At 40.4% G+C, this 22,337-nt stretch overlaps 1 protein-coding gene across 2 annotated transcripts in view; it reads left to right on the forward strand.

Annotated features, from left to right (window-relative positions):
* LOC144596562 (tetratricopeptide repeat protein 7A-like) overlaps window positions 1-22,337 on the forward strand; it is a 176,848-nt gene that overhangs the window by 83,433 nt on the left and 71,078 nt on the right. For both annotated transcript variants that reach the window (XM_078405014.1, XM_078405015.1), the window contains exons 13-15: window positions 1,850-1,907; window positions 7,339-7,411; window positions 12,325-12,485. In XM_078405014.1, coding sequence (XP_078261140.1) covers window positions 1,850-1,907; window positions 7,339-7,411; window positions 12,325-12,485 — 292 coding nt within the window. The remainder of the gene's footprint in view (window positions 1-1,849; window positions 1,908-7,338; window positions 7,412-12,324; window positions 12,486-22,337) is intronic.

The following is a 22,337-nucleotide window of genomic DNA, read 5'->3' on the forward strand; positions in this document are numbered from 1 at the left end:
TTGGGCAATACCTACCCCCCTGTTTGCAGCTTTGTTATCTCCTCAAAAAACTCAAATCAAATTAGTGAGACAGGGTTACCCCTGTGCAAAATCATATTAAACATCCCCAATTAGACGCCATCTTGCCAAATGGACATAAATCCTGTCCCTTTTAATTTTTGCCAATTATTTTCCTACGGCTGATGTAAGGCCTGTAGTTATCTAGCTAATCCTTGCTGCCCTTCTTAAACAGAACAACACATTTAGCTTTGTGCCAGTTTCCTGGTACCACATTTGTGGCTAAAGAAGATGCAAAAATCTCTGTTGGTGCTCCAGCAATCTCCGCCCTTGTTTCCCACAGCTTTCTGGGATAAATCTCCTCAAGCCCTGGGGATTTATCCATCCTAAAGCACTCCAAGGCATATAATATTTCTAACTTTGTATGTTAACTCTTCTCTCTCCTCAGATGCTGCCTGACCTGCTGAGTATTTCCAGCCATTTCAATTTTATTTCAATTACCAGCGCCTGAAGTATTTTACTCTGGTCTTACACTGTTACGACAGGGGGGGTTAGGTGACCAAGAATATGGTGTGAACGAAAATATATAAGTCACTTCTGCCACAGAACTCTTTTCTGGCATTGATTACACAAAATCCTTTTCTGCTTTTTATATTCATGTTACAGTCCTCACAGGAGTTCATCTATGTGTAGCATGAAAGGAGAAATTTCATGAATATAATATAATAAGAAAAAATTGTTGCTGTAATTGGACGATGGTCTATTAATTTGTAGCTTCAAGGATAATGTAAAGTTGCAAGTTCAAATAGCAAATTGCTACCAGTTCGTTGATTAAAAGCAATTTTATATCTAGATTGCACACTGGATGTTCATCATGTATTCGGACCTACAACAGTTAAACCATAAGTGTGGATTTGATACAGCAATTTTTTTAATCGTGGTTGATCAGTCAGCACTGTTGCCTCTTTCTGTTCCTGAGACCCAAATTCCATCTTGACCTTGAGTGCTGTCTGTGTGGAATTTGCATGTTCTCCCTGTGGGTTTCTTCCTATTCTTCAATGTTCTCCCTTGGGTTTCCCCTAGATGCATCAGTTTATGGATATCCATCAATGTCCCTGGCTGCGAGGTAAATTGCCCCTAGTGGCAGAAGAATTGGGGAAATGGGGAATTGATTGGGATGTGAAAGGAAAAACAAATTGGATTAGTGGGTGCAGAGAACTGAGGACTTGTGTCTGTGCTATTTGACTGTAAATGAAACGCTTCACATTGGCTTCCAGCTGCTTGCAAAAGTTGTAAAACAGGAAAAATGTTAAGTATCTACCTTTAGATTCTGATATCAAGACAAGAATTTACATAAAACACCCTCAGAAGAAGACAAAAGAGACTGCAGATGGTGGGATCTGGAACAAACACTATCATCTACCAGCCTCTATGCCACCCTCCCACCCTCTGCATGTTGCAATATACTGGCAATCTGTCCTCTTCACTCAATCCTGATGTAGGGTCCTGGCACGAAATGTTAATTTGCACCTTTTAGCCTCCATAGATGCTGCTTGGTTCGCAAGTTCTCACAGTGAGTTTTTTCTTTAACCCCTCATAAGAATATGTGACAAGACTGAAGAATAAAATTAACAAGTAATCAACCTGCTTTCTTTGAAATTTGGTGCATATCACACGTAGGATTAAAACTCTTTACCAAACTGCTTATTTTATTTTGCTGTAAAATAGTAAATTTGCCTTTATGGTCATCATATATTTAGTTGACGTGTAATGCGATGGATGAATAGTTGCCATTTCAGTTTTTGAATTTGACCATTTATGCTTATTGACCTTTTGAAGTTACATTCTACAGCTACATTAAGGAGCACCCAAGACGACCTGCATAAGAAAGCTTTGAATGCTCTGAGGAGGTAAGACTATGTTTGATTTTACATTGGTTTAAACTAGAATTGAGAGATCAAATAAAACATTGTTGGCATTTTGTAGAACATAGCTTACATTAATGCCAAATATTAACAATTCATTCATATAACACTTAGAGCCGACAACACTGGCACTGTGAGTGTTGACTTGATGAATCATTTTCTCTAACAAAGCACAGGAGATTTCTAGTTTCTGACTTTTTAACAAGAGTTTAAGGTCAGAAACTAGAAATCTTTAGAAGTTTTAAATTAAAAGAGCAAAACTGTTTTCCTAATTGTTTAGACCACTGTGAACTGTTCTTGGTTTATTGAACTGTTTGGCATTTATCTCAGCACTGATATAATGCATTGTAACCTTTTCATTGGCATAAATTTGTATTTAATTGTTTATAACTTTGCCAGCTCCCACATATTCTGAATATGTTGCATAGGAATTGTGCATAGGAATCCACTTGGTTCAAGAATGACAAGATGGTTGAGAGATGACTGGATCAGGGAAAAGTAAATGTAAGGGAGAAGGAAAGGTCATGTGTTCAGAGGAGGTAGACATATGTTGACAGTTTGGATAGGGGCAAGTTGGCAAGCAAATAAATAGGGAAAAGTAGGTCAGTAGAACAAAAATAGGGGAATGACGACTTAGCTTGCCTATCAAATGCTGTAAATTCTTTCAGGCAGGGTTGTTGTATTGCAGGGAAACCCAAGGCTATTAAAACAACCATTTCAAAGGAAGTGAGAGACTGCAACATGGTCATTTTCTCCATCAGGCCACTGACATAGGCAGAAAATTATCTTTATAGTGATTGGTGTATTTGTCAAGAAATGCCTCGATGTACCTAGAAAAATGGCTGGGAAACACTGGGGATTAAGACAGTTTCACATAGTTTAAGGCAGAACCTCACAAGAATATTGAACCTGTTCCAATTCAGATGAAACTCATCCAGCTCGCATTAGGTCCTCACTTCTACACAATTGGTTCCAGTGATCCAGAAATCTAAGCCCTCCCTTCTACACCATTTCCTCAGCCACAAATTCATCTGACCTGTCCTAGTTCTGTGCTCTTTAGCACATGACACCCAGTTCTAGCGATTACACACTGGGAGAACATGCTCTTTAATCTGTGACCTAGCTCCCTAAATCCATGCTGCAGAATCTCATCCCTCTTTTTACCAATGCCATTAGTACCAACGTGCACCACAATCTCCCAGCGGTTTCATTCTGTGATGTCCTTGACTATGCTGCCAGGGAGACAATGCACCATCCCATCTATGACCACGGAGACAAGGTCGCAAAAGTAACAGCCCAACGGAGAGAGGTAAATTGAGATAATTTTGGATTCAAAGTTGGCCGAGCGGCAAAAAACAATAGAAGGTTGTTGACGGATATTTCTTTGTGACTGAAGGCTATTATCAATGGCGTTTAACAGGGTGAGGTATTCTCTCCCTTTTTTAATGCATGTTAATTATTCAGATGTAAATGTAGAGGGCATAATAAAACAGATTTACAGACGTTACACAAATGGCTGTATGATTGACAGTGGAAGGAAAGGCTTTAGAAGATGTGAGATTATGCATTTGAGAAGATTCTTCAAAGTGAGGAGATATTTTGTAAATGGGAGGATATTAAGTAGCATAGAAGAACAATAGATTTCTGGGATCTTTCCAGAGATCCTTGAACATAGCAGCAACTGATTGATAAAGTGAATGAAAAAGCTGGACAGACTTTTATTTTCCGAAGCATCGAATCTAAGGTCAGGGAGGTTATGTTAGAACTGCATATGTCTTTTGTTAATCCACAGCGTGAATACTACAGGCGTTCTGCTCACTATCTCACAGGAAATATGTTCCTGCACAGAGAGGGAAGAAACATACCAGGGTATTGTTAAAACGAGATAATTGCAGCCTTCATCATCATCATCATATATATACAGCCGGAAACAGGCCTTTTCGGCCCTCCAAGTCCGTGCCGCCCAGTGATCCCCGTACATTAACACTATCCTACACCCACTAGGGACAATTTTTATTTATTTTTTACATTTACCCAGCCAATTAACCTACATACCTGTACGTCTTTGGAGTGTGGGAGGAAACCGAAGATCTCGGAGAAAACCCACGCAGGTCACGGGGAGAACGTACAAACTCCTTACAGTGCAGCACCCGTAGTCAGGATCGAACCTGAGTCTCCGGCGCTGCATTCGCTGTAAAGCAGCAACTCTACCGCTGCGCTACCGTGCCTTAACGAAAGATTTGACAATCCAGAGATATTTTCTATGGAACAAAACTGGATGAGGAAGATATGTAAAATTATGAAGGGCCTATTTGGAGTACAGAGGAAGTTTAGTTTAGTCTATTGTCACATATAAATCAGAGCATCGAGTATAGAAGTTGGGATGTAATGTTAAAATTGTACAGGGCATTGGTGAGGCCGAATCTGGAGTATGGTGTGCAGTTCTGGTCGCCAAATTATAGGAAAGATGTCGACAAAATGGAGAGGGTACAGAGGAGATTTACTAGAATGTTGCCTGGGTTTCAGCACAAGCTACAGAGAGAGGTTGAACAGGTTGGGTCTTTATTCTTTGGAGCGTAGAAGGTTGAGGGGGGACTTGATAGAGGTTTTTTAAATTTTGAGAGGGACAGACAGAGTTGACGTGGGTAGGCTTTTCCCTTTGAGAGTGGGGAAGATTCCAACAAGGGAACATAGCTTCAGAATTGAGGGACAAAAGTTTAGGGGTAACATGAGGGGTAACTTCTTTACTCAGAGGGTGGTGGCTGTATGGAATGGGCTTCCGGTGGAAGTGGTGGAGGCTGGCTCGATTTTATTATTTAAGAGTAAATTGGATAGGTATATGGATAAGAGGGGATTAGAGGGTTATGGTCTGAGTGCAGGTAGATGAGACTAGGTTAGGGAGAGTGGTCGGCGTGGACTGGAAGGGCCGAACGGGCCTGTTTCCGTGCTGTAGTTTTTATATGGTTATATACCAAGGTACAGTGAAAAGCTTTTGTTGCATGCTAACCAGTCAGTGGAAAGACGATATGTGATTACATTCGAGCCATCCACAGTGAACAGATACATGACAATGGGAATAAGGAAGGACCTATTTCCTTTAGCAGAGGTGACAAAAGCTGTGTAGCATAGATTTAAATTAACTTGTAAAAGGATGAAATTAAAAGTTTATTATGCGGTGGGTGATAGTGGACCAGCCCTCACGAAATGCAAGGGTGGTAGATGCAGAAATCCTCATCATATTTGAAAAGTGTTGGGATGCATTCCTGAGCAACCATACCCTGGTGGCTTTCAGCATTAGAAGAAGGAAATGGGCTGGAGATTTTAAAAAACCCCAGAAAATACGAAAAACCCAGCAAATCTAAAGGCATCTGGAGAAAGAGAAATAATTAACACTTCAAATACGGGACGCTTAATCAGAAGATGAACCTGAAGCAGTAACTGCTTCTGATTCTACAGAAGATAGACATACAATGCTAGAGTAACTCAGCGGGTCAGGCAGCATCCCTGGAGAAAAAGGATGGGTAACATTTCGGGTTGGAAGCCTTGTTCAGACTGAAAGTTGGGGGTGGGATGGTGTGGGGGTGGGGGTGAGATGAAGAGCTGGAGGCAAAAAAAACATCAGGGCCAGCCCAAATGACCTCAGGTCTGCAGAAGCTATTTGACATGTTTGCCCAGTAGTTTCTGCTTTATTTCATATACCCAATATCTGCATTGTTTTTTTCTTCTCCAACTGTCAAATACCTTTCATCTGTTTTGTAACTTTGTCATATGAGATAGAGAATGAAGCCAGAGTAAAACATCACAGTTATTTTACAATAGATCAATACAAGTGTTTGTATAGTTCACCGCACGTATTCTGCAGATATAGTCTGACGATCTTCTTTTAAACTTCAATATATATCTGTCATCTACGTTCCTTCCCAACAACACCAGTTCATGAAAAAAACATTTTGTCACTATTATACCAATTTGTATCTTTGTAAACCGCTTACCATGATTAGAGACCTGTGAACATAGTGACTACTAAAGAGAATTTTGGTTTGATTTATTTCCAAATAAATGGTTTGCCTGGAAGTGATCCATGGCCTAGCTGATTTTGGATGATGAAAATGTGTGCAGAATGATTGTTTGAGAAACGGTGAGATCACATGAAATGGTCCTGTTACTAGCAACATTCCACATTGTTTGTTGCTTTGGTCCCCTCAATTCATTAATCTGTTGCTGAAATCAGTAGACTTCAATTTTGGCTGCATTTTTAAAGATCACAAGATGATCATTTCAGATCTTCAACACAGAATTTTAATTTTCAGCAGTATCATTTATTTGTATTTTTTAAATGCTGGCCTGTTGAGTTTGAAACACATAGGGAAACGTTATCATGATTAAGAGCCTTGGGCCTCTGTAGTCTCCTGAAAAGGGATATCTCACTCTCTCTATATGGAGTACACGGATACATGCAAAATTCAAGCTCCAGGATCCTTCCCACATCAATAGGAATAAAACTGAAATTTATCCAGTTAAAGTTATGTCACCTGTAAATTAAGTTGCTGTAGAAGGGTCCTGACCTGAATTGTCATCTATCCACATTCTCCAGGCATGCTACCTGACCTGCTGAATTACTCCAGCACTGCGTATCTTTTTTTTCTAAACCAGCATCTGCAGTTCCTTGTTTCTACACTGATTTGTTATCTGGCGAGACCTATCCGATCCTTTAATCTTTTTCAATTTTTGATACGTCTAAGGTGATTAAGAAGATTCAGTGACTATTTACCGATGAGACCAGTGAGGGAGTTCTTTCCTTATTGAATGACGGTCTTCATCAGCATTGTTTTAAAGGGATAAGCACACTTAAAAATGAGAAGAGTACAGCTTTGTATAAAATTTGCGTAGATAAAATCTGGCTTCGGAAAAAATTGATACTAGAAAACATTTAAAAATATCTTGGAATTTTGCGGAAAAACTTCATTTTCAGTTCATCATCATGTCTGGGGAGCATGGAAGGATTTTTTGTTAAATATACAATTATTGGTTCAATCACATTTATACGTATGTGGTTTTGAAAATTGAAATGAGTCACAGACAGTCGAAGCATTGACTAACTGTAATATTCAGTTTTGATATCAGTGCAGGGATTGGTAATTTTAATTTAGCATTCTGTGCAAACTATTGGCAGCTAGTCAATTTTTAAACAAAAATTAAAAATGTTGCTATGCTCACTGAAAGGTGTAATTAAATCAAAATCATTGCCACGTAACCCAGTTTTCCATCATCCACGTTTTATTACCTCATCAAATTGGAAGAATTAAAAAAATTATTTGGAATTATTGTTTTCCTCTTGTGTTGAGTTTTTGCATTTCTGTTGTGTAGTTTTATTTATCATCATAATTTATCACAGTTCTATGTACCATCTTTCCAGAGCCCAGAGTTTGGATCCTGATGATCATCGGGTCGCCCTATACCTTTCCTTGCAGATGGCATTCAACAGGCAGGTTGGTACTCCAGTTGTTACTTGTGTATCCTACTTGTGCAATTTTCCTCTGCTAAAATAATGGTGTAGCACTAAGTTTTATGTACAAAACAATAGATCAAGTACAGAAACTTGGCCCCTGGCATGTCTGTGTGTTTACAGAACTTTATACTGAATTATGTTGCTGTCCTTCGTGCAATGACGCGTAGATGATGACCTGACCTTATAACAATGGCTGCAATATTTTATCATTTATATGCACAGAAGACATGGTGTTAGCCTCATATGCTGGGACAGGCCTCTGTCAGAGGGTGAAGCTCGCTCCAGTGTCATGTTGAGATGGTCATCCTTGCCATAGTCCCTTTCAGGGAGCAAAGTCAGTGATTCGGATACTTTGGATGTCCCACTTTGTAGAGAAGGGTCCCAACCTAAACGTCATTCATCCGAGTTCTTCAGGGATGCTGCCTGACCCGCTCATTACTCCAGCACATTGTGTATTTTTATGTAAACCAGCATCTTCAATTCCTTGTTTCCCCACTTTCTTTCTTGAGAAGAGGGGAATAACCAGTTCAAAGGCATGAAAACAGAAAATGCTGAGAATCTGCAGCAGGTCAGGCAGCATCTGTGAAGAGAGAAATGGTTAATGTTTCGGGTGCAGGACTCTACTTCAGAATAGCTTTGTTGTACCTGCTCCCATTTCTTACTGAAGTTGGCTCCACCACTTGAGGTGGAGCTTTCCCTTGAGAACTATCACTTGAAGAGCTCCCGCCATGGTGTATTTTAAAGTTTGTGCGCATTGCGTGACTTTTTAGATAATTTGCTGTTTTTGTGCAATTAAACACGGAAGGCCCAAAATTCCTGAAACTTAGTAGAAGTAATGCATTACAGGTCATTCTTGGATCATACTGATCCCTTGGATCATACTGATCCCTGATTCAAACATGCAATAATTTCTACCCCTGTATTTTGTTTACAGGATGAGTAATATTGACACTTGGAAAAATATCTGATCATTTTCTGCGTAAGATTATTGTCAAGTAAATAAAGCCACGAGGCAAGATTATCTTAAAATATCAGATGACTTAATTCCGTGGGATAAGTGTTTTAAAAAATCTGTGTCTGGTGGATTTTATCTTCAAGATCACTAAAAAGGGAGCATTTATATTGGTTGGTGTGGAGTTTCATTGAAATCAGGATTTAAGATTCCAACCTGTCTCTCGGTAAAAGAAGTTTTTATATTTTAGTTACCAAACTATCTGAGCATGAAAGAGAGGACATTGTAAATTTCAGCTGAGCATACAACAGATGTACTACGTAAACAAAGCCAAAATTGGTTGACACAGCTGGTAGAGATGCTGTCTCACAGCACTAATAATAATAATAATAATATATTCCTTTATTCATCCCACACCGGGGAAATTTACAGTGTTACAGCAGCAAAGTGGATAGCAAGAGATCATTCATTATAAATAAATAAAAGATACATATTAAATAAATAAAAGATACTATTTACTCATGTTCAAGACTGACCTTGGTTGGTGTCTGTGTGGAATTTGCACGATCCCCCTCTGACTGTGTGTGTTTCTTCCGGGTACTCCAGTTTCCTCCCACATCCCAAAGATGTGCAGCTTTGTAGGTTAATTGGTCTCTGTAAATTGCCCGTGGCATGTAGGGAGTGGATGCAAAACTGGGATCATGTAGTCGTGGGAATGGGTGATCAATGATCAGCATGGACTCAGTGGGCTGAAGGGTTATTTCCATGCTGTATCTCTATCTCTCTAAAGCTGTGGTGTCATGTCAGTAAAGGTTAAGTTTCATTGAACTTGCACAGGTGATTCTCAATGACAGTAAAATCTAAGCGATGGAATTAATTAGTTTAGTTTCATTTAGAGAAACAGCATGAAAACAGGCCCTTCGGCCCATGGAGTTCACACTAGTTCAATGTTATCCCACTTTCTCATCTACTCCCTACACACTTGGGGCAATTTGCAGAGGATCAATTAACCTACAAACCCGCAAGTTGTTGGGGTGTGGGAGGAAACCGGAGCATCTGGAGGAAATCCACACAGGCACAGGAGAACATACAAACTCCACACAGACAGCACCCGAGGTCAGGATCGAACCAGGTTTTCTGGCACTGTGACGCAGAAGCTCCACCAGTTAGGCCACTATGTGGCATGGTGGCGCAGCGGTAGAGTTGCTGCCTTACAGCGAATGCAGCGCCGGAGACTCGGGTTCGATCCTGACTACGGGCGCCATCTGTATGGAGTTTGTACGTTCTCCCCGTGACCTGCGTGGGTTTTCTCCGAGATCTTCGGTTTCCTCCCACACTCCAAAGACTACAGGTATGTAGGTTAATTGGCTGGGCAAATGTAAAAAAAAAGAATTGTCCCTAGTGTGTGTAGGATAGTGTTAATGTGCGGGGATCGCTGGGCGGCGCGGACCCGGTGGGCCGAAGGGCCTGTTTCCGCGCTGTATCTCTAAATCTAAAAAATCCATGTATTTTTGATTAGGGAGAACATTATGGCATTAGTCTGAGATAAAATTACTGAGAAATCATCCAATGAGGCTTTATAGGTGAATCCTAAAAATGATCACCTTGTTGGGATTGTTTTACAAGCCCCCAAATAGTCGATAGGAACTAGAGGATCAAGCAGGCCGGGAGATTGTGGAGAGCTGCGAATAGTAGGGATGTCTTAGGACTCAAGGGACTGAGTTACAGGGAGAGGTTTGGCAGGCCTTGGCATTCCTTGCAATGCAGGAGGTTGAGGGGCAATGATATCTATATACTAAAACTCTTCTTTGTTTGTTTGGTCCTGAACTACAGCCAAAGCATTACACCATAGCACAACAATTTTAGGCGCACCTTACTCACCGTTGTCCATTTGGTGCTAATGGTAGAAGTTTCATTGAAATCGGTTATATTTTTTAAGTTATTCACATTTTAAAGTTTAAATCTATCTCCTAGGGAGGGGGGAGGGAGGAGGGAGGATAAGGATGGGTTGAGGGGGATGGAGTGGGGGGGGAGGGGGGAAGGGAGGGAGGGGGGAGGGGAGGGTGCTGCACCAATGCAGGAGAGGTTTGGGCCCACTTGGTCTAGTAGTATATAAAAGTATGGGTGGCTAAAAATGCACACGGCCTCTTTCATAGTAGGGTTCTGAGTTGTTTCCATACTCTGATTCTATGACTAATGAAAGCAGAATTTTTCCCTCTTACTGGATATCGTTGCTGCCTAACACCTAGCGAGTGTTGTTTGCCACATATAAGCCCAGCCTGGATATTTTAATTACAGTATTATTTTGCTGCATGAAAGTACTTTAAAACGTGTCCACGTGATAAAAACTGTGCAGTGAACAAATTCAGGTATTCAGTTTCCTGAATTCTATCGTACTAAAATTCTGAAGTTGGGCCGAAGGGTCTGTTTCCCTGCTGTATGACTATGACTCTCTATTCATCTTATTTCCACTGCAAATTAGAAACATGATGACATTTGTAAACAACATTTTATATTTGATCTCATGAGATCTCATTTATATCATGAGAGGAATTAATGGGGTAAATGTAGTCATTTACCAGAGTAGGGGAATCGAGAACCAGAGGACATAGATTTAAGGTGAGGGGGGAAAGATTTAAGAGAAACCTGAGAGGCAACATTTTCACACAAAGGATGGTAGGTGTATGGAAGGTGCTGCCGCATAAGGTAGTTTAGGCGGGTACTATCACAATGTTTAAGAAACATTTAGACAGGTACATGGATAGGAAAGATTTAGAGAGAACTGCTTCAAATGCCGGTCAGTAGGACTAGTGCAGATAGAGAATGTTGGTCAGTGTAGGCAAGTTGGGCCAAAGTTCCTGTTTTCATGCTATATGAGGGTGTGACTCTATTTGAAGTAGTAAGTACAATCGGGATTTCCAAGGTTTGGACATCATTTTGCCTGACACAAAGCTGATTTTAACAAATATAGCACACCAGAAATTCTGAAGCAGTTTCTCAGGAACTTTAAATGAGGATGTTCACTGAAGTCAGATTAGTCAGGTCAAGTATTGTCAAATGGGAAATTCTATTCCCAGCAAGAGTATATTAATGTTTTTGATAATCTAACTACCTCTCATCACCTGCTGCTGAATGTTTTACTTGGCATTGGGTGCAGTGGGATTTGTAGCTATGATCTGGCAAGATATCTAGAGACAGGCCTGATGGATACATAATTTGGAACTGATTTTTTCTGATTGAGCACCGGATTTAATAGCTATCTCAAGATTCTTTCAAAGCAAAATTAATTAAGATGTATTCTCTGGGGAATAAGTTATAAAATATTTTTCGCACAGCTTGTGGTGACAGTATTTTATGAAAAGGGTACTGAATTCCACATTCTCTCTCCAATACAATTTCTTCTATATTCCTTTTCTTTCAGTTAATTGCTTTATTGTTTATAATGCCTTTCTTGCTTCCTCGTCATTTTGTTGTGAACTTTGCACTCTATGTTTCTTCTTTAAAAATGTGTCACTATTAGTGACTTTGGAAAATGTGACAATGAATCACTGTAATGCCATAAGTCTAACATTATGACAATAGAATTAGAGAACAAAATTAGTTCCTGTATTCTTAGGCAGGTTTTGATAAAAAAGACAAAATGCTGGAGGAACTCAGTGAGTCAGTCAGCATCTCAGGAGGACAGGGATTGGTGATATTTTGGGTCGGGAACCATCTGAAGAAGGGTTCTAACCCGAAATGTCACCTGTCCATGTCCTCCAGAGATGCTGTCTGACCCGTTGAATCCCTCCAACACTTGGTGTTTTTTATTCAAGATTCCAGCATCTGCAGTTTCTTGTGTCTGCAGATTTTGATAATCCAAAAGTTGGTAGACCTAGGCTTTTTTAAGTGCTTCTGCAGTTGGATTAAATATTTTTCTCATGTTTGTGTTTTGTTTGTAGATCTCTGAAGCTATTGAACTGCTACAAGCAGCCCTTAAACTCCAGAATGATGACATGCATTCTCTCCATTTATTGGCACTTCTGTTTTCTGCTCAAAAACATTATCAACAGTCATTGGAGATTATTAACATGGCAATCAACGAATACCCTGAAAGCTTCAGGTATTGCAAGATATTCATATTTACGGACACCTTTTTTTATTATTTGTGATTGATATCTTCCCTCACTCTATCATCAAAGACGTCTAATGGCCAGTAAGTGGAGCTCCTGTTTGCTAAATCAGGACCAAAATAGATTTCATTCAGAATTTCTATTTTATATAACATGTATGTATAATACAAGACCTGGCATATGATAAGAATGGTATGCTTGGGAAAAACTCTGGGGCTGTTACCATGTTACAGATCAATTGCCATATTGGTTTGTCCGGGTGGCAGAGACACCCTTGGCTTAGATCCCCTTGGCTTATTTTAGTTCAGTAAATCAGTTTTTAATATTAGAAATCTATTATTTGTAGGTTAGTGTCTTCATTCTATGGAGCATTGGAAACTTGTATTTTAATAGACAATAAAATAAACCTTTTTTATCAATAAAGCATCAAAATTAAATTAATCACAATGCCTTCAATCTTTTTCAAGGTGACGATTCTTGGGGTAAGAGGAATTTACATTTTACAGAATTTCAGAAGGTTATATGCAAAACAAATGAAATTGTAAAATTTGACCGTACCAATTTTATACAGATCAGAAAGGCAAAGGAGCTGTTAACCCATGATAATGAGAACATCGTTATCTTTTGTTTACAAGGTACATTTATCACACACCTGCAGTGAGAAAGCAAAACAGTATACATTTTTCAGGGTTCCTTTTTGGAAAACAATGTTTTAGTTCCCTTCCAAACATTTTAATCCTTAAAGGAGTGAACTAAGTTTCTTCTTATCAACCTGTTATCCACACTTTTTGTTCATTGGTGCTCAACAGCCAATTGCCTGCTCATTCTTTAAAAGTTAATTAATGTGGCTTTGCACAGGAGTGGTGATATCTCACAATCTTGACTGAGATTTTTTGAGAATGGAACAAAGATATTTGATGAGAATAGAGCAGTGGATAAGATATGAGACAGTGCTTTTCCCAAGGTAGAGGATTCTAAAACTAGACAGCAAAGGTTTAGGGTGAGAGGGGAGAGATTTTATGAGGAACTTCAGGGTCAACCTCTTGACACAGTGGGTAGTCTGTTGCCAGAGGAAGCTATAGAAGCTGATAGAATTATGATTTTCAAAAGGCATTTAGACAGATATATGAATAGTTTATTATTGTCATGTACACTGGGGTACAGTGAAAAGCTTTTTTGTGGCGAGCTATCCAATCAACAAAAAGACTATATATGCTTACAATCAAGCCGTATGGATACAAGATAAAAGATATATCATTCAGCGAAGGTAAAGATAAAGAAGGGTTTAGAGTGCTGTGGGTCAAATGTTGGCAAATGAGACTACCCCAGAATGCCAACTTAGTCGGCATGGACATGTTGGGCTGAAAGGCCTGTTTCCATGCTATACAGCTCTATGACTTTATAACATGGTAGATTGGATTCTAAATTGGCTTGGCTATAGAAAACAGAATGTAATGATTGAGGGGTGTTTCTCTGACTGGATATTTGTGGCCAGTGGTGTTCTGCAGAGATCCATGCTGTTATTTGTGACATATGTTAATAATTTGAACGAAAGTGTAGGTGGTCTGATGATTACGTTTATAGACGACACAAAAATAGATGGAATTGCGGACAGTGGGGGAAGTTGTTAAAGGTTATAGATTGGAAATCTGGGTGGAGAAATGGCTCTAGTTTAACCTGACAAGTGTGAAGTGGTGAATTGAGGGAGGTCAAATGCAAGAGGAAAGTATATAGACGGATCCTTGGGAGTACTGATGTACAGTGATCATGAGGGAAAGTCCATTGGTACCTAAAAGTGGGGAGAAAAAAATATAATGTGGTAAAGAAGATGTAAGGTATACTTACCTTTATTGATTGGTGCATTAAGTATGAAAGTTGGGAATCATATTGCTGTTGTATAAAATTTTATTCAGGATGCCTGATGAATATTTTATGCACATTACAGGAAGGATACCGAGACTTTGGAGAAGGTGCAGGCATGCTTCACCAGGATGTGAGCTGGTTTTGAGAGGATTAGCTAGAAGGAAAGGTTGGGTAAACTTGCATTGAGTTTGATGGCTGAGTGGGTGACCAGATAGAAGTATATAAAATTATGAGAAGCATAGATAGGGGTTGGTGGTCATAGCCTTTTCCCAGGATGGACTGATAGCTCATCCATAGAAAATGTGCCTTTGAAGTGTGTCCAGTATTATTTTTCTGTGACACTTGTGTCTGCAGAAGAAAAGGCTGTTTCTATTGTACTCGGATAACATTTACTGCAAAGCCTCTCACCCCCACCACCTAAACTGGGGTTTATGTCGATAGGAGTATAAAGTAAAGAACCTATGAATGAGTGAATATTACCTTTGTCACTCAATTGAATCTAAGTTTTATTATAAGTCAAGTGAAAATAAATTTAGCAAATGTTCAAAATAGTCAGCAGGGCATCTGTGGAAAGAGAAACAGAATTAACATTTCAGGTCTGAAGAAGGGTCTTTGATCTGAAACATTAATTGTTTATCTTTTCAAGATGATTTCCAGCATATGTTGCATCATAAATCATTTACTTAGCACTCGGATATGAGCCTGGTAATTGTAAAAGAACATTTTGTTAGCAGTATTTAATATAAAATCATGATTACATTCCATAAAAATAATTCATTTAATATATTTAATGTTTTCTTTAATTTACAAATGCAATATATCCTGTTGTCCGTCAGGCAATATCTACAATGATGATTTAAGGTTTGCCGGGGTAAAAGCACTCATATTGTGGTGAAGGTTTTTTTTATGGTTTAATGATTGAGGACTTTTATTTTAACCAGAGAACAGCAAAGTGAATTGTTAAGCTGTCAAAATAAGCAATAATGAAAAGCTAGGTTCTAACAGAGTAGCAATGAGATCAGATTCAATTACTGTCATATAAGTTTTAACTTTATGACGGGTAGAAGTGATCCATAATAAATTAGCAATGTTTTCTCTGTTTTGTATGATAGCAGTGATTTGCTAAACTCTCATCTTTAAGTCCCATGTTAAATCATCCAAAGATGCCTGACAGCTGATCAATTGCTGACTGCTCCTCTCGCTGCCCGTAGATAATATATGTCTGTTAGCAGTAGCCACTCCAACCTAAATTTCATACTCGGGTGGCTACTTTTCAAAACAATGAAATAGCAATGCCTGCACTTGCAGCGGTGGAAAAGAGGCGAGTGTGCACAACTGAACTGGGAAATGTTTGCAGCATCTCAGCATGTAAGCAAAAGCGGCCCCTGGATAATATTTATATTTTGATTTATGAAATAATTGGAGGTGAACTGTTGACTGCCAAGACAGACTGTCAGCGTGACAAGATAGAAAAGCAATCCCTTCGCAAGGCAGACTAACCTGCATCCATTAACCTGCTAGATCTGGCTACAGTCTGCCCTATTCCCAAACGTAAAGCTCCACTCTACTGCCAAAAGGAAACAAAGTGTTGGTGGATTTGTTTTGAGAGAAACACCATTTAAAAAATATCGTTACCTCACTTCACCTTCAAACTGGGAGCTTTGGTGACCTTTTTTCCATGGGAAATGCAGGAGATCAATCTTAAGTGATCTTTTTCATATAACATCATATTTAGGTGGGGCCCGTGTATTGCTGTTGAATAAACAGCTCCACTTACTCATTTTGGAATGCAGAACACGGTACCGTTCAGAATTATTTCTTTGTTTTTAAATGGGCCAGATCATTTTATTTAATGTTAATTCTGTTCCGTCATATTTACTCTGAAATTTCAGAAGTACACCAGATGTGTAAATTGTAGTTAATATTTAAGGTGTGTGTGTGTCTATATATAACTTTACAATTTAAAGCCTCTCTCCAAAATCGACACAATTATATATATCATATACGGTGTATATATATAAATTGCACATATATAAATATAAATTTTAAATATAAATATAAATTGTGTGTGTGTATATATATATATATATGTAATTAATCTGTAATTTTATATATATTACAGATTCTAACACAATTGTCTATATATGAAATTACACACACATATATGTATATTTACAAATATAACTATAACCTAAAAAAAATCCTAGATAGGATTTTGGAGGAGGCTTTAAATTGTTAAGTGGGTTTGAGGGGGGTGAGAAGATTGTCTTGTGATTCTTCCATTTTAGACGGGCCCCCTCGATATCTGCAAGCCGTACCTTGGAACGCCGGGTTCAGCGTGCATTTGGAGCTGCAGTATGACTAATGAGAAGTGCTGCAGCTTTAACACTGAGCTCAGCAGAGGCAGGGCAGAGCGAGACTGGGCTGGAGCAGCGCGCTGCAGCTGCCTGGCCCACACTCGCCAATGCAGAGCGATTGCGTCAGCGGGTTATTTGCAGCACCTGCCGGGTGGTTCCCCCTCTCCCTGTATTAGGGCCGAGCGTGAGTACACATGCCGCTTATCTGCCTTCCACTTTGGGTGGCGAACGCTTGTCAAATATTAACTTCAGTGGTTGTTGCCTTTAGCTCCGACTGAGAAAATAGTCATTTTAAAACTCATTAGCAAGGGAGGATGTTGAGCTGATGGGAGGAGATTTATTAAACCATTAAGTGGGTGGAAACGAGGAACAGCAGATGCTGATTTGCACAAAAAGAGACACAAATTGCTGGAGTTGCGCTGGGTCAGGCATCATCTTTGGAGAAACGTGGATAGGTGATGTTTCTGGTGGGGACCCTTCTTCAGGGGGGAATGAAGGAGAAAGGTTGAATTAGCTGAGCTTGTTTCCGCTGGAGTTTAAAAGAGATTGAGGGTGACTTGATTACAAAACACATAAGATTGTGAAGGGTCTTGAAGTTGACGGGATTGTAAGTGTCAAGCTGCACTAGTGTTGCTGCAGTGCCTGCGGGAGGCTGTGCCCCGCTGTGATTGAGTGTTGTGGTGACCGCAGTGCAGACAGAGCTCCCTCCTCCTCCAGTCTCGCCGGGGTGGGGGGAGTTGGTACTGAGCGGTGCCCCGCCTGGCATCGTTTCACTCCGAATTTCAGCGTCCCCAAACATACATCTCGTCCTTACGAATCAGATCATTCCCCGAGGTCTCCGGGAAGAGTGAGCGAAGGTCATGGACTTCTGTCGTGGATGACCAACCTTGCATTGCCTTGCCTTGCGGAGAGGGCCAGGGCTGCTTCTCGCTTCTTCCCGTCTCGGGATCCAGGCTGTGCAACACGGGAGACGACAGTTCTGTGACAACAATGCGAAGCCAACACCTGACAATTAATTAACATAAAATAGGTTAACTGCAAAAACAAATCTTGTCGACTCACAAACACCCGTTACGCAATTTCCATGTTTAGTAGATTTTGGGTAGATACCACGCCCCAAATCTTTTGATATTAAAATTGTGTCATTCACATTGTTAATGATTGAAATATTTTAAAAATAAGCGGTAATCTAACGTGTAGTGAGCCACCAAATGCAGGCTGATGTACACCTGATGGGGTGTGCTTTATGGGTGTGTTTCTAAAATTATCGATTAAAAATCACCTGACCTGAACGAGTAATAGCCTACAATACATGCACGCATTTTGCAGGACCTAACTCTGAAGACATTTGCTTCAGCAACGAAGGAGCACGATCTCGAGAATCTGCATAACCAGCCAGGCCTTGTCCTGCCCCTCCCTCCACTCTTATATCTTTCTCTCTCCGCACCCCTGCAATGTCTGAAGAAGCCGCCCGACCCCAAAACGTCACCTTTTCATATTCTCCAAGAATGCTGCTTCTCCCGCTGAGTTACTCCTGCATTTTGTCTATTTTTTAAATAAACCAACATCTACAGTTCCTAGTTTCTACATCTTAGTAATCCAGTTTATACATACAATAATATGTAGATATGAACTAGATCTCGAAGTAGGCTATTTGGGTTCCATGATCTGATCTGTCATTTAATAAGATCATGGCTCATCAGGTTGTTATTCAGCTCTGCATTCCCTGCATGGTAACCATTTCCACTCAGTTGTGTATCAAGAATTGATCTCATCTCTGCCTTAAAAATATTCAAAGGTTCTACTTCCACCTACATTCGCCCAAGATAGTTCCAAGACTCATAATATCCAGAGGAAAATAAAATCCTCATCTCTGTCTCAAATAAGCCACACCTTTATTTTTATACAATGCTCACTGGTTCAAGATTCTCAACAAAGAAAGCATTCTCTCTGTACCCACCCAGTCAGGACATTCAGAACCTTGTATTTCATTATTGCCCCTCACTCTTCTAAACTCCAGCAGATACAAACATGTGTTTGCTTTGGTTTCTTCCCACATCTTAAAAGTGCAGGTTGGAAGGTTAATTGGCAATTGCCCCAAATGCATAGTTGAGTGATAAAATCTGGGGGAAGGGGTGGAGTGAGGGCATGTTGCTGAGAATGTGAGTGGAATTAAATGGATTCACGTGGGACATGAGATAGGATTCTCCTTTACCTTTTTTTCACCAAACTTAAGAATATTAAGAGAAATGTGACAATAGGGAGAATACCATTTACAGTTTAGGATCGATGTTGGCATCTATGTGTGCAGTCACAGGAGAGGGGCGAGGCCTTAAATGAGTGCATCTCATCTATTTTTGCTGTGGTCATGGAAGCTAAGGAATTAAGGGAAATGATATCTTGGAGCATATCACTATTACAAAAGAGTTGTTGGCAGTCTTAAGGCTTATTAAGGTGGATAAATTCCTCAACCTGATCAAGTGTACCCTTGGACATTGTGGAGGGCTAGGCAAGAGATTGCAGGTGCCCTGGCAGAGACACTTGCATCATCTCCAGCCAGGGGTGAGGAATGGGAATGTGGCTAACATTGTGCCTTTATTTAAGAAGGGCAACAGGGACAAGCCAGGGAACTACAGGCTGGTGAGGTTAATGTCAGCGGCGGGAAAGTTACTGGAGGGGATTCCGAGAGACGAGATCTACTTGCATTTGGAAAGGGAAGGACTGATTAAGGATGGTCAGCATGGTGAGTACGTGGGAAATCACGTCTCACAGACTTGATTGAAGTTTTTGAAGAAATAACCAAGAGGATTGACGAGAGCAGGGCGATAAACATTGTTTTCAGGACTCTAACAAGGACTTGGACAAGGTTCCACAAAGTGGGCAGTCTGGAAGGTTAGATCACAGGGGATCTAGGTTGAGCTAACTTATTGGAATCAAAATTGGCTTGGCAGAAGAAGTCGGGATGGTCGTGGAGGATGTATAAAATCATGAGGGTTGTAGATAAGGTGGATGATCAGTTTTTTCCCAGCGTAGGGTAGTCTCAAACTAGAGGGGCATAGATTTAAGGTGAGAGGGAAAAGATTTAAAAGGGATTCGAGGAGCACCTTTTTCACACAAAAGAGGGTGGGTATATGGGATAAGCTGCCAGCGGAAGTTATGGTGGTGGGTATAATTACACTGTTTAAAAAGACACATTTGGACAATGTTAAAGAAAACTTTAAAACACACCACAAGGGTTGGGTAAGGCAATGAAGGCAATACTTTATTTAGGAGTGCCTATTATTATGGTTGTTGAAAACAGTCAAACTGGACTGTTCCCTGAACAAAGATTCATGTGATCTTTTTTTTTCTTTCTCTTTTTCGTTTATTTACAATAATTGACCTGTAACAGATTTCACACGGGCACTCCAGCGTTCCTCTGTTCTCAGAATGCTCTGACTACAGCTGTAAATCATGCACCACCGACAGACACATCCCCGTGCTCGGGTTTTCTTCAAAGCCAAACCCCCTGGCAGCGAAACAGATGTTCCGTTACCTTTTGACCTCGTTCTCCCCTTCCCCTTATCCAATTTTAGTCTTTTATAATTTTATTATTTTACAACAGGTATATGGATAGTAAATGTCCACAGGGTTCTGGGCCAAACATAGGTAAATGGGACTAGCTTAGATAGACATTTTGCTGAGCACAGACAAGTTGGACAGAAGGTGCCGTTTGTGCGGAGTTTGTACGTTCTCCCCGTGACCTGCGTGGGTTTTCTCTGGGTGCTCCGGTTTCCTCCCACACTCCAAAGACGTGCAGGTTTGTAGGTTAATTAGTTCGGTATAAATGTAAAAATTTTCTCTAGTGTGTGTGGGATAGTGTTAGTGTGCGGGGATCGCTGGTCAGCGCGGACTCGGTGGGCCGAAGGGCCTGTTTCCAGGCTGTATCTCTAAACTAAACTAAACTGTGCCGTATTACTCAAGAAGTAAATTGGTACTTGATGGTCGGGTGTGGACTTGATGGGCTGAAGACCCTGTTTCCATGTTGTGTCTCTCGATCCAAACTATTTACATAAATCGGAAAAGCATGCATCCTTGTGACCCACTGCTTATCACCAGCTGACCACAAAAAGACCATTTGTGCCCGATCCCTATTTCGTGTTAGCCAGCCCATTTTCTAAGAATGAATCAGTTCGGGACCTTCAAAGATAGGATGGGTAGACTAGATATTTTCTTGTAAGATGAAAGGATATGAAAGAAAGAATACGAATGCCTTCCTTTGAGGTGGATGAAGCGTTCCTTTGGCTTGATGTGGTGGAGAAATAAAGTAAAGGTAAAGTGAAAGTTAGAAGCAATATGGAGATGGCAGGTAGTGTATATTAGAGAGTGAGAATGCATACTCCAAATACCATGAATGTATTGATATACAAGTGTATGGAATTCATGATTGATACTGTTGTAAGCAACCTTTGGCAGTGTTGCAATTGTAATGTGCAGGAAGGAACCACAGATGCTAGTTTACATCGAAGATACACACAAAATTCTGGAGTAACTTAGCAGATCAGGCAGTATCTCTGGAGAAAACGAATAGGTGACATTTCGGGTCGAGACACTTCTTCAGGGTCTGAAGGAGTGTCTCGACCAGAAATGTCACATATTCCTTTTCTCCAGAGATACTGTCTGTTCTGCTGAGTTTCTCCAGCAATTTGTCTTGATTTTCTGTTATTGTAATCGTTGATATTCTTCTGCTTCTCCACGAGGTGACACTAATTGGTCTTACAGAAAATGTTAAATGAATGCCTTTTTAATCTAGATGTTGCACCATAATCTTTTATCATATTACAACAAATAGCTGGAAGACAAAACAATCTGAATGGGTTGTCCTCAAAATATATTGATGGAGGACACATGGAAACCTTGGATAACTCCAGCACCTTTCTGCAATGGAAACCCTGGTGCCAAATCTTGACTGCCTGGCTGGATTTAAGTGGTCTGTGGACATGCAGTTTCCATTGTGTGAAAACCGCCAGCCACAGTTGAAGTAGAAACATGGGATTATGATACCGGAATCACAAGAAACAAACAATAAGTTGGAGGAGCTCAGTGGGTCGAACAACATCTGTTAGGCGGGGGAGGGAGGAATTGTTAACATTTGAGGTTGAAAGCTTTGACAATAGACAATAGACAATAGGTGCAGGAGTAGGCCATTCAGCCCTTCGAGCCAGCACCGCCATTCAATGCGATCATGGCTGATCACTCTCAATCAGTACCCCGTTCCTGCCTTCTCCCCATACCCCCTCACTCCGCTATCCTTAAGAGCTCTATCCAGCTCTCTCTTGAAAGCATCCAACGAACTGGCCTCCACTGCCTTCTGAGGCAGAGAATTCCACACCTTCACCACTCTCTGACTGAAAAAGTTCTTCCTCATCTCCGTTCTAAATGGCCTACCCCTTATTCTTAAACTGTGGCCCCTTGTTCTGGACTCCCCCAACATTAGGAACATGTTTCCTGCCTCTAATGTGTCCAATCCCCTAATTATCTTATATGTTTCAATAAGATCCCCCCTCATCCGTCTAAATTCCAGTGTATACAAGCCTAATTGCTCCAGCCTTTCAACATACGACAGTCCCGCCATTCCGGGAA

The sequence above is a fragment of the Rhinoraja longicauda genome, chromosome 9 (genome assembly GCF_053455715.1).
Source record: "Rhinoraja longicauda isolate Sanriku21f chromosome 9, sRhiLon1.1, whole genome shotgun sequence".
Taxonomy (NCBI): Eukaryota; Metazoa; Chordata; class Chondrichthyes; order Rajiformes; family Arhynchobatidae; genus Rhinoraja; species Rhinoraja longicauda.